This window comes from Sus scrofa, chromosome 17 (assembly GCF_054392235.1).
Source record: "Sus scrofa isolate SSC_HxYL_T2T_F1_AM1 chromosome 17, Sscrofa_HxYL_maternal_Yorkshire_Landrace_v2.0, whole genome shotgun sequence".
NCBI classification, from domain to species: domain Eukaryota; kingdom Metazoa; phylum Chordata; class Mammalia; order Artiodactyla; family Suidae; genus Sus; species Sus scrofa.
This window is the reverse complement of record NC_139399.1, coordinates 18,343,351-18,360,201: the sequence shown is the minus strand read 5'-3', so window position 1 is coordinate 18,360,201 and position 16,851 is coordinate 18,343,351. Positions and strand designations below refer to the sequence as shown.

Below are 16,851 nucleotides of genomic sequence, written 5' to 3'. Positions count from 1 at the left end.
TTATAACCATAAAGTCAGTTTCCTGGCTCTGAGCAACGCCTGGGGTTCTGCTTCAAAACTGGAACTAGGCAAAGTACACACAGAGTGGCCCAGAGAAGCCACATCCTGGGGAAAGAGCGAGCCAGTCCTGGAACGACGGCAGGGGAGGGCTGATGACCCAAACTGTCGAGGGCTTCCCGGTGGCCCCACTTACACTCCTGCGACTGTGCTGAGTGCACACACCCCACTGGGTCTCACAGGGCCTTCCTCAAGCATCCCCCTGACCCTCGCCGGGCCAACCCCTTCCCGCCTCCCCCACCCTATGTCTCTCTCCCAACAGTTGGACCCCTGCCTTGGCCATTGCCCTGTGGCAGGGCCACCAGGCAGCTCTGAATAAGCAAAGCCCAAACCGTGGGCACGTACATGGCAGCACGCTGTCCCTGCTGCAGGCGGCTGCAGTCTTCCTTCAGGGCCTGGATGCTGTGCCAGACCTGGCCCCACACCTTCCTCAGCTGGAAAAACGGGAGGTTCCGCTTGGGCTCTTGCACTGGACAGAGACACATGACTGTCAGGGAGCCATGCTGGTGACACACCGCATCCTGCCTGCGGAGCCCGGCCACTGCCACGTCTACATCGCTAGGTTATGTAACCGCTCTGCCCTGACACGACTGTGTTGGGTATTAGGCCTGGTTACTGTCTCAGACACCCTGTGCCCTGTGCCATTTTGATTTACAGATGCACAGGACATGTGGAAGGTAGACCAGGAATCTGGGAGCAGCGGTTTTCCTGGAAGAGGCCACGGAACTGGGGAGACTGGGCAGGAGGTGGGGGGGCTTACTGTTCAGTGTATATTCTTTTTTTTTCTTTTTTGGCACATGAAATCCCCAGGCCAGGGGTCGAATCTGAGTGGGAGCTGACCTAAACCACAGCTGCAGCAACGCCCGGGCTAGGATTGAACCTGTGCCTTCACAAAGACAAGCCAAATCTTTAACCCATGGCACCACAGCAGGAACTCTCACTGTATGTTCTTCTGTGCGTTTTGATTTGTTGGTATCACGTGAATGTTTCATCATTAAAATATAAAATGGGAGTTCCCATTGTGGCGCAGCAGAAATGAATCCAACTAGTATCCATGAGGATATGGGTATGATCCCTGGCCTCGCTCAGTGGGTCAGGGATCCAGAACTGCCATGAGCTGTGGTATAGGTCTCAGATCCATGGCTTGGATCCCGGGTTGCTGTGGCTCTGGCACAGGCCAGCAGCTGCCGCTCCGATTAGACCCCTAGCCTGGGAAGTCCACATGCAGTGGGTGCGGCCCTAAAAAAGAAAAAAAAATAAATTAAAAAAATGGCCACGTGATTCATGTTCAGCGGCCTGTGGGCAGTATTCTCTGTCCTCTGTTTTTTTGTTTTGTTTTGTTTTTTGTTTTGTCTTTTTGCCTCTTCTAGGGCCGCTCCTGTGGCATATGGAGGTTCCCAGGCTAGGGGTCTAATCGGAGCTGTAGCCACTGGCCTACGCCAGAGCCACAGCAATGCAGGATCCGAGCCTCGTCTGCGACCTACACCACAGCTCACGGCAATGCCGGATCGTTAACCCACTGAGCAAGGGCAGGGATCAAACCTGCAACCTCCTGGTTCCTAGTCGGATTCGTTAACCACTGAGCCATGACAGGAACTCCCTGTCCTCTGTTTAAATGAGGCTGAAATCAACTGAAGATCGATGTCCTTTCCTCTTCGCTGGGCCACCTCCTCATGTGTTCTAACAAAGAAGGCCTTCTGGATCCCTGACCCACTGAGTGAGGCCAGGGATCATACCCATATCCTCATGGATACTAGTTGGATTCATTTCTGCTGCGCCACAATGGGAACTCCCATCTTCTGGCGTGGGGGAGTCCCGAGGTCCAGGGCTTATCTCAAGCACTCTAAGTGACTATTTTTTTCAAAGGCCATGCCATTCTTACGGATGCAGCTGACGCTTTCGGGCTGGGGCCGCGGGGAGATCTGGGTGTCATAGGTGACTCTGCTGTTGTCAAAGAGGAAGACGAGATCCATGTCCAGGGTGCGGCCCTCGTTCAGCTGCAGAGGGACAAGAGCAAAAGGGGCTCTTGGGGACCCGTCCCCTCCTTTTCCCAGGGGACAGGGGACAGGCTCCAGAGTGGCCCACCGGCATCGCCCTCAGCCAGCGCGGCACCCACAAAGCCTGTCTTACTGACTTCGGACTCGACCCCCTTCCGCTGCTCCTTGTACACGCAGCCCCGAGTGCACACCTCATCCACCACTGACTCCCTTCTGTTTCGTTCTCTGACTGCACAAGTCAGACCTTCGCTATCTCTTTACTATCCAGTGACTGGCTCTCCCACATTAACTCGTCAGCTCTTTGGGGGCAGAGACCATGTCTGGCACGGCTGTGGCTGTTGCCACAGTTCTGCACATGAGAGGTGTGCCAAAAACCCTTTTGTCCGAGCTGGAAGAATGAAACACAGCTTTGGCAGCAAAGGTAAAAGAGAGGCACTCTCTCGGTCTAGAAGGAACAGGTGACGCGTGGAGTGATCCATGTCTCCTATTAAGCCAACAGGATCTCACATTCCACCCTCAGAACAGGGAGGTACCTGCCCGGTGTGGGTAAGGGCCCGCCGGCCCTGAAGGGGCCAGGGCTCACCTTGCCATCGGAGATGCACTGAGCCGCGGGCTTGTCGGGGATCAGCGCCAGACCCGCCTCCTGCAGCAGCTCCTGGGCCTCCTCGAGGATGCCTGTGTCCTGCCGGATCCGGGCCTTCAAGCTCTGCAGGCTCTCGTCCTCGGTCACGGGGTAGGTATGAATGGTGCCTGTGACCATGTTCAAGATATGAACCAGCTGCAACACAACCCAGACGTTACTGGAAAAAAAAAACTACTTGACAGAGACGCCCACCTGCTGGCCTGGATCCCTGCTCCTCCCTGAGTCCCCAGCACATAAAGGCCTGGCCTGGGGAGGGGTTCAGTGCTGGGTCGTTTTTTTTTGGGGGGGGGTGCCAGTGTGCAGTGGCTCAATGCGGGATCTCGGTTCCCAGGCCAGGGACTGAACCCAGGCCGCAGTGGTGAAAGTGCTGAATCCTAACCAGGAGGCCACAGGGAGCTCCCCAGTGCTGGGTCTTTATAGTCAAGTCTGTCCTCAGCTATGACCTCACAGCCCAGGTTGGTCAGCATGGGGTCCTAGCATCTTCCTCACGTACAGATGCCCCCACCCCGCCCCACCAGGAGGCTGCATTCCCCGGTGGGGGAGGGGCCCCACGGCCCAGCTAGCTTGGTGCTGGCTCACCTTCAAGGTTAAGATGTCATCCAGGGCCTTGAAGCAGCCATTGGGCCCGTACGTGGGATCGGTGCCCCTCTGCCGGGGGTGCCACATCAGCATCAGCTGCAGCCACTTCTCCAGCCGCTGGGCCAGGACACTGAGAAGAGGGCATGGGTGTTGGGGAGGTGCGTGGGAACTGAAAAGTGCACCCGCCTCACACGGGTGTCCCTGTTGCACTGACCCCTGAGGATGAACTAAGATTTCACATGCTCACCCCACCTCAGGCAGACTCCACCCACCATCTGGACCCCACGCTGCTGGATTCCTAGTCAGTCACCCCCTGGAAAGCACCTGGTGGGTCCACACGACAAGTTCTTGATCCTTCCCGACCCCCTCAGCACCCACAGTGGCCCTCGCTGCCCCCCATGAAGGCCCTCCAGAGGCCAACACTGCCACCTGCCCTCTGCAGGCCCCCTCAAGCGTTCTTCCCTCAGCTTCCTTCCTTTTCACCCATCCCTGTCCTGCACATTCTTCCAGATCCTTCCAGAAAGTTCCAGCCCATCCATTCATCCCATGTAGCTAGTCCACATAGTACCTCTCTCCCCACCCCCCCAATACTCATGGTCATTCTTTTTTTTTCTTCCTGGCTGTACCCATGGAGTATGGACGTTCCCAGACCATGGACTGAATATGATCCAGCAGATGCAGTCTATGCTGCTGCTGCTGCTGTGGCAACATTAGATTCTGAACCCACTGAGCCACAGCGGGAACTCCACTCATGGTAATTCTTATCCGTGCCTCTCAATTGCATGCAGCTGCCTGGCAGCTTTCTTCTGTGCTATTACCAGGTTCTGATACGATTATCTGACTGCTCATATTCTGGCTCTAAGGCCAGATTGCAATGCTGTTCAAACTGCACAGGTTTATCTGCTGATGATAAGCCAGCATTTGGCTGCACGGGGAGTGCAGAGAGAAATACAGTGACTCTCCTGCCCTTCCAGTGGACCAGGAGATAAACTCTCTGCAAAACCAAGTGTAATGCAAGGCAGATGCCAGTGAGGGGCGTGAGAGGCACAAACCGTTGTGCAAGTGTGGGAGGAAGACGATTTCTAATTGTGGCGAGGGGTTGGAATGCGTTCCAAGGTTAAGACTGAGGTGGGACCCAGTTAGGTTCATGCCACAGCAGGACACCCTGACGTAAAAGCTATCAGCCCTCAGAAATCCCACACCTCTTCTTTGTTTTATTTTGTTTTCTTTTCTTTTTTGGCAGCCTGCAGCATATGGAAGTTCCCGGGCCAGGGATCAGATCCCAGATGCAGTTGTGACCTAAGCTGCAGCTGTGGCATCACCAGATCCCGAACCCACCGTGCCGGGCTGGGGATTGAACCTACGTCCCAGTGCTCCCAAGACACGGCCAATGCTGACACACGTCCGGGGCCTCACCTGTTGAGGTTGTTGGGGTAGGGTAATGAGCTGGAGAACTTCACGGTGCCATTCAGGTCCTCGCTCACCACGATGTCCATCTCGCTCTTCTGCCGGACTTTGGAGTGCCTGCAGATGTGGGGCCTCGTCTCTTACGCCACTCATAAGGATCCCACATTCCTCGATGGCCAACAGCTCCCTACGCTGGTAACCTCCATCCTGGCTGCTATTTAACCCCATGGGGTGCCGGCCAGTGCTCTCGGGACACTTCTCTGAGAGTCTAAGGTCATTAGTACTGCCCAGCAGGGTTGTATGGCTGACTCCTGACCCCATTCAGGGCAGGCTCATTCCTTTGTATTCTTCTACTTTTTGTTGTTGTTGTTATTGTTGTTGTTTTTTTAGGGCCACATAGCAGCATATGGAAGTTCCAGGCTAGGGGTCAAATCAGAGCTGCAGCTGCCAGTCTACGTGACAGCCATAGCAATGCCAGACCCAAGCTCCATCTGCGAACTACTCCATAGCTTACAAGTAATATTGGATCCTTAACCCACAGAGCAAAGGGCAGGGATTGAACCCACATCCATGTGGATACTGGGGGGTTCTTAACCCACTGAGCCACAGTGGGAACCCCTCATTGTTCTACTTTTCATCTAATACCAAACACTCATGTTTTGGTAGAGGATAAAATCAGGACTTGCACACCAAGGTAACTGCACATGGATCCCCTCCCTGTGAAATATGCACGCACTTCCCTCTAAAAGCACGTGGCCAAGTGTTTTACGTCTGACAGTGAATGAATGATAATGCTTCCCAACTTAGAGAACCTTTCGACACATCTGAAATAGCATTTGAAGGAGAAAAGGTTTTTTTTGCTTTTTAGGGCTGCATCCATGGCACATGGAGGTTCCAGGCTAGGGGTCAAATTGGAGCTGTAGCTGCTGGCCTACACCACAGCCGCAGCAACCCAGGATTGGAGCCACATCTGTGACCTACACCACAGCTCACGGCAACACTGGTTCCTTAACCCACTGAGCAAGGTCAGGGATCGAACCTGCATCCTCATGGATGAGAGAGAAAAGTTTTAAACTGGTCTCAAATCTTCCCAGTGAAAAGGGTGATGACATAAATTTGAATTATGCTTTGCAGACCACCAAGCATTAACAGGGAACAGGCCCTTCTCTGCCTGATGCCCCTTAATAAAGATGGGAGACCCTGGAGTTCCCGATGTGGCTCAGTGGGTTATGAACCTGACTAGTATCCATGAGGATGCAAGTTTGATCCTTGACCTCGCTCGTTAAGCGGGGAAGGGTGGGGAGCGCAGATCCAAAGTCTGGTGCTCTTTCTACACTATCTGAATGTCCACATCCTTTCCAAAAACACACAGGAAATTCAGATGAAAAATGCTTTAGCCCTGAAGTGTCAGTGTCAGGGAGTGAACGGGACCGCGCAGAACATGTGGGAACTTGGAAGAGCTGATGTGTGGCGGGAGCCTGCCTGCTCTAAGTCATGTACACTAAGACTGTCATCAAACAGTGGGGTGGTCCTCTGCTAGAAACCTCGTCTGTCAACAGGAAACCACATAAGTAAAAGGACCCAGGAAGAGACATGCTTATTGCTTAGGCTGCCCCAAATGAGCTTCAAGGTACCTTTATAACATGATGAGAAAGCTCAGATTCCCTTTGTCCTGAAATTGCTATCTACCTGCCATCTGAGATGAGAGGGAAAGTTTTTAAAGTTGCCTAAGGCATTACAAGGCAGATGAGGTGGGCACTTCTCACAGGCTATTGGGTTTCAGAGACATCAGTTTGAAAGTGGGCATCCAGCCTCCTAGCACCATGAGGGAAGCTGGTTCTGTACAAAATAAACTTACTAGGAATACGTTGAGTCATCAGGTATGGTTTCAAATAGCACTCTTCTTCTAGTTCTAATGGATTTTAACTCCACTTGTTATAAATAATGGAAACGCTCAACATCTGAATTGAAAAAAATTCAGTAATCCCTTTGTTAGCTGAAAACACTACAGGGAGTTTCCATTGTGGCTCAGAGGGTTAGGAACCTGACTAGTGCCTGCAAGGATGCAGATTCAATCTCTGGCCTTGCTCAATGGGTTAAGGATCCGGTGTTGCTGCCAAGTCACGGGGTAGGTTGCAGATGTGGCTCAGATTCGATGTTGCAGTGGCTGTGGCACAGGCCTCAGCTGTAGCTACGATTCAACCCCTAGCCTGGGAACTTCCATATTTCGCAAGTGTGGCCATAAAAAGAAGAAAAAAAACCCAAAACACTGAAGATGAACAGTCACTGAAAGTTGCCATGATGGTTACAAGACAACATGCGATTCCAGAACCCAAGATCAGGAGCCAAGCTTGTTCTAGAGCAAGTCCCCACGGGGGGCGGGGGGTGGGGGGCACCATTTCAGGAGCAGGGTCCTAGCCAGGCATGTACATGGTGAACTGAACTGACCTGCCATCACACAAAAATACTCTTCTGGAACTGATTTCAAAGGCTGCCTCTTATTCTTGCAAATAAAAATTCTCCTGATGGAAGTACGCTGTCCTTTAAAAAGCTGATGTTTTTACTACTTCCAGAAAGACACTGAGAAGCACAACAACAGCTGGTGTTGGCACTGATGCGGCCAAGTGGGTAGCTTTGTGTGTTCCTAGTGGAGACGTTATTTATACAAACTTGCTATAGAGGAATTTATGAGTGCTCACCCAACATCTTTAACATGTATGCAATCTTTGATGTGTTAATCCCATTTCTAGGAATTTATCCCAAGGAAATAACTGTGGCTATACCAGGACTTCCCTACAATGATGTTATTCTTGGTGTCATTTTAAGATGTAAAAGCTTCCAGTAATGGGAAGTGAGTTACATGATAGGGGACAACCACACAGTCGTGACAAATAACATGAAAAACATGAAGCGTTTTCCACAGCAAGCTTGAAAGGAAGGTTCTATGAGAATACATATAGCAACCTATTTTGCTTTTTATTAATTTAATTTAATTTAATTTTTTGGTCTTCTAGGGCCGCACTCGTGGCATATGGAGGTTCCCAGGCTAGGGGTCAAATCGGAGCTGCAGCTGCCGGCCTACGCCACAGCCACAGCCACACCAGATCCAAGCCGCATCTGTGACCTACACCACAGCTTGTGGCAATGCCGGATCCTTAACCCACTGAGCGGGGCCAGGGGTCAAACCCGTGTCCTCATGGATGCTAGCCAGGTTCATTAACTGCTGAGCCACGACGGGAAACTCCCCTTATCTTGTTTTTTAAACAAAACCACGCACACTGAACGGCCTGGAGACGCACAGAAGTGTTCGCGATGGCTGCTTCCTGGGTTGTGTGAAAGAAATTCTCGGTGTAAAAATCCTCTAAGAGCACAAATGGGGCGGTGTGCATACTATCAGTGAAGGTAAAAAGGTGAAATACATAAATGATCTAATAAAGAGATCCATGGCCCTTTGCTGGCACATGTACAAAACATCCTTGGAGGGAGTCCCTGAAACCAACAGTACCGGGTGCCTGTGGGGAGGTACCAGGTTATGGGATGACTTTTCACGCTGATATTTTCTGAAGTTTGAACCCCATGAACTTACCACTGCTCCCCAAAAAAATTAAAGCTGGAGATTTCAAAAACACGTTTTTTGAACCATCGTTTAAATTAGTGTGCGGCCTCTCAAGGAATCATTCTGAATGAACATTAACTAATTTAAGGGAATGTTGATTTGATGCATATTAACACTGATTAACTTTTAGGTATATAAAGAAGTACACATTATTATAATCAGAACAAAAGTTTAAAATATAAAGTCATTTTAAAAACCTTAATGGTAGCCTTTGAGGGTTTTTTTTTTAATTAGAAAATATTTTTTTGGAAACTTATTTGGTTCACATTTTAAACCTCTTTCTTATTCTCATTTATTTTTATTTATTTATTTTTTGTCTTTTTAGGGCCGTACCCACAGCATATGGAGGTTCCCAGGCTAGGGGTCCGATCAGAGCTGTGGCTGCTGGCCTACTCCAGAGCCACAGCAACTTGGGATCTGAGCCGCGTCTGCGACCTACACCACAGCTCATGGCAACGCTGGATCCTTAACCCACTGAGCGAGGCCAGGGGTTGAACCTGTATCCTCGTGGATGCGAGTCGGGTTTGTAAACTGCTGAGCCGTGATGGGAACTCCTTAAACCACTTTCTTATGCTTTTAAAACAAAAATTTGTGCTGAGGTAGAGTAAAATGTGTCCACAATAAATTTCCTGGTAAATACGTCTCATTTGCCAGATGAACACATCCTTTGTTCACTAATGCACAGCATTTCGGGTGGAAGTGCACAGACACAAGTCTGTAAACATCCTGACTTGCTGCCACCACACGGAACAGTCACTTACATGGCATTAATGCTGTTAAGGTTCAGGAACCAGGTTGAGACTTTACAAGACTCTCCCTTTATAGGTTTTTGGAGCTCAGACTCCCCACATGCTGGGTCCTACCTAAGAGGCTGTCCTCTGGGCCACAGGTCACAGGTTCTTGGGCCCAGCCTGGGGCGTGCAGTGAGATGGGAGGGGCAAGGTGACATCTGACAAAGAGCAGCACGTGGAAGTTCCCTCCCTCTCAGCCCTCACTCACCACTGCACCGGCTGCCAGTTGGGCAGGAAGGGCCGGAAGCCGGTGATGCACTCAAAGGCCAAGGTGCCGAAGCTCCAGTAGTCGACTGTCACTGTGTACTTCTGCTGCTCCAGCAGCTCCGGGGCCTGCAGGGACAATGGAGGGGACAACCCTGAACTGCTGTCCCCCTGAGGGCCACCCAGCCTTCTGATTGTGGCCCACGCTCTCCTGGCCCCATCTGGGTGAAGAGGGGACCACGTGCTCAGTGGGTGGGACCTAGGATTCCGCTGTGCCTCATTCAATCCTGGTGCTGGGACAAGGACCTGGGGGTATTTTTAGGCAGCCCAGCAGGCATCATGTACCCCTCTTCTGGGTGTGGTGCACGGGTGGGAAGACGGGGCCCATACAACTAAGGAAAGTGATCCGGGCTGGACATACCTTCTCACAACACAAACCCTGAATGCTGGCTGGGTCCCCTGCTATGGCAGTGTGGTCCCCGGCACAGCAGGATGGAACGCTACAGTCAGGCAGGACAGGGCGGATGCAGGGCTGCTGCCCAGCACAGCGGGGAGCCGGCTCAGCCTGCCTGAGGGGGAGACATCCCAGAGAGGGCGATCAGAACCCCTGGTGGAGGCAGGACTGAGCCTGGACTGGCTGGAGTCCAGACGTTCAGGGCAGGATCAGGGAGTCTAAACCAAGAGGCAAAACGTGGGGTAGTCAGGTTCGTCTCTGTCTGGTTATGCATGGAGGTTTTAGTCCTGCAGGTGAATGACTTGGCCCAGAATCCTGGTCAGAGTCTGACTGACCGCCCAGGACCCCCCACATTGCTGACTGCTGCTGAGCCCAGGAGGGGGCCAGAGGACACCCGGCAGGATCCCCAGGATCACGTTATGTGGACACAGGTGCTGAGTCACACCCCCAGAGACCCCACTCTGAAACCTTTATTCCCCCAAGCCGGGGATAAACTGACAGAGCCCACTGCCTCATGGGCGGGAGCGGTGGGTGGCATGGACGCACTTGAGAAGATCTCAAAGAACTGCTTTTTCTCTTTATGTAAGCACCAGGTAGAATACCGAAGCTGGTCGAGCCCAGTGGCTTTCAACCTTTTTTGGTTTGTCTTTTTAAACTGCACACTCCTCCTTCATTCAATCAACATGTACTGCTTATCAGCCTCGAGTGACCTATTACCAACCAGGTGCTGCTGCCTCTTTTCCAGGCACATGGGCCATTCTTACATCCTTTCAGCAACCTACCAGCTTGGACCTGCCTACCACCATGGCCTCCTACCCACCTGCCCACTGCCTGCAATTCAGCCTCCACAAATGCACCAAGTGGGCTCTTCAAAAGGTAAACCCGAGGAGTTTCTGCTGTGGTGCAACAGGATCAGTGGTGTCTTGGGAGTACCAGGACACAGGTTCGATCCCCGGCCCAGCACAATGGGTTAAGGATCTGGCATTGCTGCAGCTGCAGCAAAGGCTGCAACTATAGCTTGGATCTGATCCCTAGCCTGGGAACACCATGTGCCTCAGGGTCACCAAAAAAAAAAAAAAAAAAAAAAAGATGAACACGATCCTGTTCGCACTTTAAAACCCTTCAATGTTTCTCCAGAGGTCTTAGGATGAAGTCTTAAATCTCTAACCCGGCCATCAAGGCCCTGGGTGATCCCTTCCATACCAATCTCTCCAGCTCCAACTCAAGATAACCCTCTTACTTTTTCTCTAGTTTCTGCCACACACCCCTACCCCCCACTCCCCGCCACCCACCATGTTCCTATCCCTCTGCCCAGAACTTCCTCTGTCTCCTCCACCCCCAGCTCCTTTTCATCCCCTCATCCTTCAGGTCCCAGACCTGAGTAGGTCTTCCTAACACGGATCCCCTAGTGCCCGCACTTTCCCATGACAGTACTTATCCCAAGTGCAATTTCTTCATTATTTCTGTACATGGGAGATGCCTGCCTCCTTCCCAAATTCGGAAATTCCATCAATATTTCTTTCTTTTTTTTTTTTTTTTTTCCTTTTTAGGGCTGCACCTGCAACATACAGAAGTTCCCAGCTAGGGGTCGAATTGGAGCTGCAACTGCCAGCCTACGCCACAGCCACAGCAACTCCAGATCCGAGCTACATCTGTGACCGACACCACAGCTTGTGGCAACGCAGAATCCTTAACCCACTGAGCGAGGGCAGGGACTGAACCCATGTCCTCATGATACTAGTCAGGTTCCGAACTCACTGAGCCACAATGGGAACTCCCATCCAAGAAATACTGATACGGGAATTCCCACTGTGGCTCAGCGGGATGAATGAGCAACTCCAAGAGACCTCCAACCTGCAAACCACATAACAAAAAGAAAGAGTGGGAGCTCAAAGCCCAGCCTTCTCCTTGACGGCCCCAAAGATGCCGCATGGAAACCACGGCCCCTACAGAGCAACAGGAACCTGGTTTAAACTCTCTGTGCTCAAACTGCTGCAGCACTAGAGGGCATGGGATTCGTGCCAGGGCCCAGGAGTAGATATATATATATATCTCACATATCTGTATCCATTCATTCATTTATGGTCTTTTGACGTCAGAAGATGATCACGTCCTCCCTCAGGGCCTCTGCTGGCAAAAGTGCTGACTTGAATGGATTAGGAATCTCACCCCATACAACAGTCCCACTGCAACCAGGAAACATCCAAAGAGCCGGCAAACTCAAGAGGGCAGAAGGCAAGGATGCAGGAGGAGCCCCAGGAACACGGCCATCAGAAAGAAACCAACATGCAAACCCGGGAACCCCATTTCTTACCAGGTACTGCAGGGTCCCCACAAAGGAGGTACAGAGGCTGCCCTGGTCCAGCTCCTTGGCATACCCGAGGTCAATAATTTTGTGTATTAACTGGAAAAAAAGAGAGGAGGAGAATTCTGAGGGTTATGAGAGCACACCGTCCTGTAAGAATTTTGGATGGCCACTAGAACAGGAGACATTTCTGAATTTCCAATCCTAAGACCCTAAGTTCCTAAAAACTACTGCATACATAGGAGAATGCCCTAGGCGTGGGACATTTAGAAAAGAAAACAGTGTAGGAGTTCCCATGGTGGCTTAGTGGGTTAAGAACCTATTTCCATGAGGACAAGGGTTTAATCCCTGGCCTCACTCAGTGGGTTTAGGATCCAGTGTTTCCATGAGCTATGGTGCAGGTTGCAGACGTGGCTTGGATCCTGCATTGCTGTGGCTGTGGCATAGGCCAGCAGCTGTAGCTCTGATTTGACCCCTAGCCTGGGAGCTTCCATATGCCAGGGGTATGGCCCTGAAAAGCCAAAAAAAAAAAAAAAAAAGCTAAATCTGGACTTTATATATGATACAAGGGACAAGGTAAGTTAATTCTGAGTAAATACCTTTACTTCTCAAATTTTTTTTTCTTTCCCCCAATGGCCACTCCTACAGCATATGGAAGTTCCCAGGCCAGGAGTCGAATTGGAGCTGCAGCTGCTGGCCTACACCACAGCCACACCAGATCCAAGCTGCAGCTGCAACCTAAGCTTCGAGGCTAGAAATCAAACACTGTTTCATCGTCACAGAGACAATGTCAGGTCCTTAACTGCTGAGCCATGATGGGAACTCTTAGTTCTCAAATCTTTGGAGCACTGGCAGGAATGAACATGAACTGGGACAAAGGTGAGGGCTACAAAGGGTGTGGTCATGCCTAGGATGCTGCTGGGATCTGCACAGATGGCCCGTAGGCTGAGTTACTGCCTCCGCATCAGTGGAGCCCTTGCTCATCACCCAGCTGTGAAGAGAGCAGTACCAAGCCCCACAGGGAAGTGACCCCACATCCGACCAGGGGGCCCCGAAGAGGGTCCCTGAGAGCCTGGGGAAACCTCATGCTGGACCAGGCGCCATGGGGCAGGTGCCAGCTCCAAGTGCCTCCTCTCGGCCACATCCAGAACCAAGTTCCAGCTGGATTTCCTGTAAGCTTCCCAAGTAGAGCCCCTCAAACAAATGGAAAACAAGAAGTCTATTCCTGACAAGTTCGAGTCCCCAAGACTGGGGGGGGGGGGGCAGAGGTTGGAAGACACACATTATTTTTCTTATCAGATTCCTGAAACATGGAAAGTTAACAATGTGGTCCATTCAAACCGTCCTCAATCTGCAAGCGAGAACTTTTCGCTGAATTTTGTTTGGAATCAAAACGTACTGCTGAGAATCAAAGCAAATACATGCGGAAGGAAATGCAAACAGAAGCAAACACACAGAGCGTGTTCCTGTGAGCCCCCGCCCAGCCCTCCCCTGAGACCGGCCCAGGAGGGTCACTCACTCTCTGTTCGCCTTGCTGCAGGACGATGTTTTCTGGCTTTAGATCCCGATGGATGATTCTGTTTTCGTGAAGGTATCTAAGTGCAGAGGCTGAGAAGGTGGAAAGGGGAGTGAATTTTCGTTAAGCCTGGACAATGCTTGTCACTAGGAATTGCCTACCCTGTGAAAGATGGTTCTTGTATGTATAACTGATTCACTTTGCTGTATACCCGAAACATTGTAAATCAACTACACTCACATTAAAAAAAAAAAAAAAAAAAAAGATAAGAGTTCCCACTGTGGCTCAGCAGTAATGAACCTGACTAGTAACCATGAGGACTTGGGTTCTATCCCTGGCCTCACTCAGTGGGTTAAGGATCCAGCCTTGCTGTGAGCTGTGGTGTACAGGCTGCAAATGAGGCTCAGATTTGGTGCTGCTGTGGTGTAGACTAGCAGCTACAGCTCCAACTAGAACCCTAGCCTGGGAACTTTCATATACCACCAGTGTATACCCCCCAAATAAATAAAAGAAAGATAAAAAAGCTTCTGACAAAGGATACTGTACACAAAGCAAAAGACAAAAAAGGGTAAATAATATCTGCAACAACAAGAATATACCTAATAGACAAAAGCTCTTAAAATGAGTAAGAAGTAGGGTAGCAAGAAAGCTTTTTCTGAATTGGAACTGCAGCTGCCGGCCTACACCACAGCTCACAGCAACACCAGATCTGAGCTGCATCTGCGACCTACACCATAGCTCAAGGCAAAGCTGGATCCTTAAGCCGCACCCTCATGGATACTAGTTGGATTTGTTTCTGCTGCACCACAAGGGAACTCCCAAGAAAGCTCCTCCTTTTCCTTTTTTGAACCTCTTTTTCAAAATCATGTTACTTTTCTAATTAAAAAAACAGGTTTTACTTTTTTTTTTTTTTTACTTTAAAGGAACATAGAGCAAAGAGGTGGGTTAGATACACGCTTCCTAGGTGTTTAGATTCATACCAATAGAATTAAGAAAAACTGAGAACAGAGTCTGAGAGAAGATAAAAAATAAAGACATTTTTACTTTGCCAGGTCAAGTATATCTAAAATTAAGAAACATTATCTACCATCAATGCCATTTAGCAATTAATAGTTTAATAAAGGAAAGGCCATTCTCTCCTCTCTCTCTCTCTCACACACACAAAAACAACCCAGCAGAAAAACAGGCAAAGAGGAGTCTCCACTGTGGTGCAGTGCAACTGGTTAAGAATCCGACTGCACAGCAGCTGGGTTTGCTACAGAGGTGCAGGTTTGATCTCCAGCTGGGTGCAGTGGGTTAAACGAACTTATAGTTATCAAAGGTGAAAGGCAGGGAGGGTAGGGATGGACCGGAGGTTTGTGACTGGCAATATGCACACTCTGGTATATGGAACAGTTGGCCAACAGGGATCTGCTGTAGAGCACAGGGCACGCTACCCAGTATTCTGCGATGGCCTACATGGGAAAAGAATCTGAAAGAGAAGGGATATGTGTACATGTATAACCAAATCACTTCGTGTACAGCAGAAATTATGACAGCACTGTAAATCAACTATACTTAAAAAAAAAAAAAAAAAAGGATCCCGCGTTGCCACAGCTGTGGCTCAGAGTCCATCCCTGGCCCAGGAACTTCCACATGCTGCAGGTGTGGCCATAAAATTTTAAAAAGGAAAAAAAAAAAATGTGAAGAAGCAGCTTACAAGAGTAGAATAGCAAACCATGAACAATTAGGCAAAAAGTTGCTCAAGCACACTGGCCATCCACCAAGTGCAGCTTAAAGCAACAACGTAAAGTGCAGCTTAAAGCAACAACGTAACACCTTTTCACCTCTTCAACCTGGCTAATAATTTTAGCTAATAAATAAAAGGCACTTCTCTAGAAGGAATGAGAATTGCTGTGCATTTAGGGGCACAGAAATATGGCAAAAGCTATTAAATTTTAAGACATACATATCATTTGACCTTTCGTGTCCACCTCTGATAATCTAGCTTACAAAATCAAAAGCATCATCACGTGCAAATACAGGTGAGTACTGCATAGCGTGGAGTGAAATCGTTAGAAACAAACTGAAAGTCATCAGTCAGGGAATGGCTGAACAAATTCTGGGAGAGCCATAGTATAACAGGCAATCATTAGACATTATTTAGGTTTATATTATCTGATTCAGAGGAATGTCATGGTATGAACTGTTTTTTTTATTATTATTATTTATTTTTTAATCTTTTTTGTCTTTTTGCCTTTTCTAGGGCCGCTCCTACAGCATATGGAGGTTCCCAGGCTAGGGGTCTAATTGGAGCTGCAGCCACTGGCCTACGCCAGAACCACAGCAATGAGGGATCTGAGCCAAGTCTGCGACCTACACCACAGCTCATGGCAACACCAGATCCTTAACCCACTGAGCGAGGCCAGGGATCGAACCTGCAACCTCATGGTTCCTAGTCGGATTCGTTAACCACTGCATCACGATGGGAACTCTTATTTTTGCTATTATTTTTTAATGGTCTGATCCTTTAACCCACTGGTTGGGATCAAACCTATGCCTCCACAGCCACCCAAGCGCTGTAGTTGGATTCTTAACCCACTGTGCCACAGCAGAAACTCTCCATTTGCTTGTTTGTTTGGGAAAAAAAGGTAAAAAGCAAAGCAATTAATATTACTTCCAGGTTTAGTAACGGCCAGGGTACAACAGGAAGCCTCCACAGAAACCAAGTGATCAGATCTGCTGTAGGTTTCCTGAAAACACAGGAGAAAGGCAACCCGAGAGAGTCAACCCCCTAACTTCGGTCTTCTCACGGAGTTCCATGCACACATTTAGGCAGATTGCAAAACCTTTCATTAAATCTGCCCTTTTAAACCCAGCCTTTGACCATGAAGTTTCAACATTTCACACCTATTCCCTCTTTTTTCTTTTCTTTCATAACTGGATAGAGTAGACTGGCTGAGATCCAACGAATTAGGTCCAAATGAAGCAATGCTCTCGCGGCTTCCAAAGTGTGTCTTAGAATTCCCGCCCCATCTTGTTTTCAGTTGTTAACTTTTAAAAGACCACGCTTCTTACCAGCACTTTCATTTCTGTTTTAGTAATCTGTATTAAAGAATCAAAGTGAAGCGTAATAAAAAGTTCTCATAATTGCACAAACACAACCTTGCTCACGGGGATGTTGCTACTGCTGCACGTGGACAACTGAGTGGCCGGTGGGAAGCCCCACCATGTGGAAGACCAGGCCTGCCTGCTCAGTGACTGTGAGTTACAAATGGCCTGTTTCTGTACGTGCCGCGAGTG

At 49.6% G+C, this 16,851-nt stretch overlaps 1 protein-coding gene across 7 annotated transcripts in view; it reads right to left on the bottom strand.

Moving 5' to 3' along the window:
• Nucleotides 1-16,851, bottom strand: part of IKBKB (inhibitor of nuclear factor kappa B kinase subunit beta) — a 59,449-nt gene that overhangs the window by 14,980 nt on the left and 27,618 nt on the right. For 5 of the 7 annotated variants that reach the window (XR_014831684.1, XM_085002510.1, XM_021077170.2 and 2 more), the window contains 8 exon segments: nt 13,573-13,661; nt 12,063-12,152; nt 9,299-9,423; nt 4,693-4,800; nt 3,277-3,406; nt 2,638-2,832; nt 1,940-2,054; nt 403-526 (listed from right to left, as the gene is read on the bottom strand). Coding sequence is in view for 6 of the 7 variants with exons in the window: in XM_085002510.1 (XP_084858636.1) it covers nt 403-526; nt 1,940-2,054; nt 2,638-2,832; nt 3,277-3,406; nt 4,693-4,800; nt 9,299-9,423; nt 12,063-12,152; nt 13,573-13,661 (976 nt within the window). In the remaining variant the exon portion in view is untranslated. 7 annotated transcript variants of the gene reach the window in all.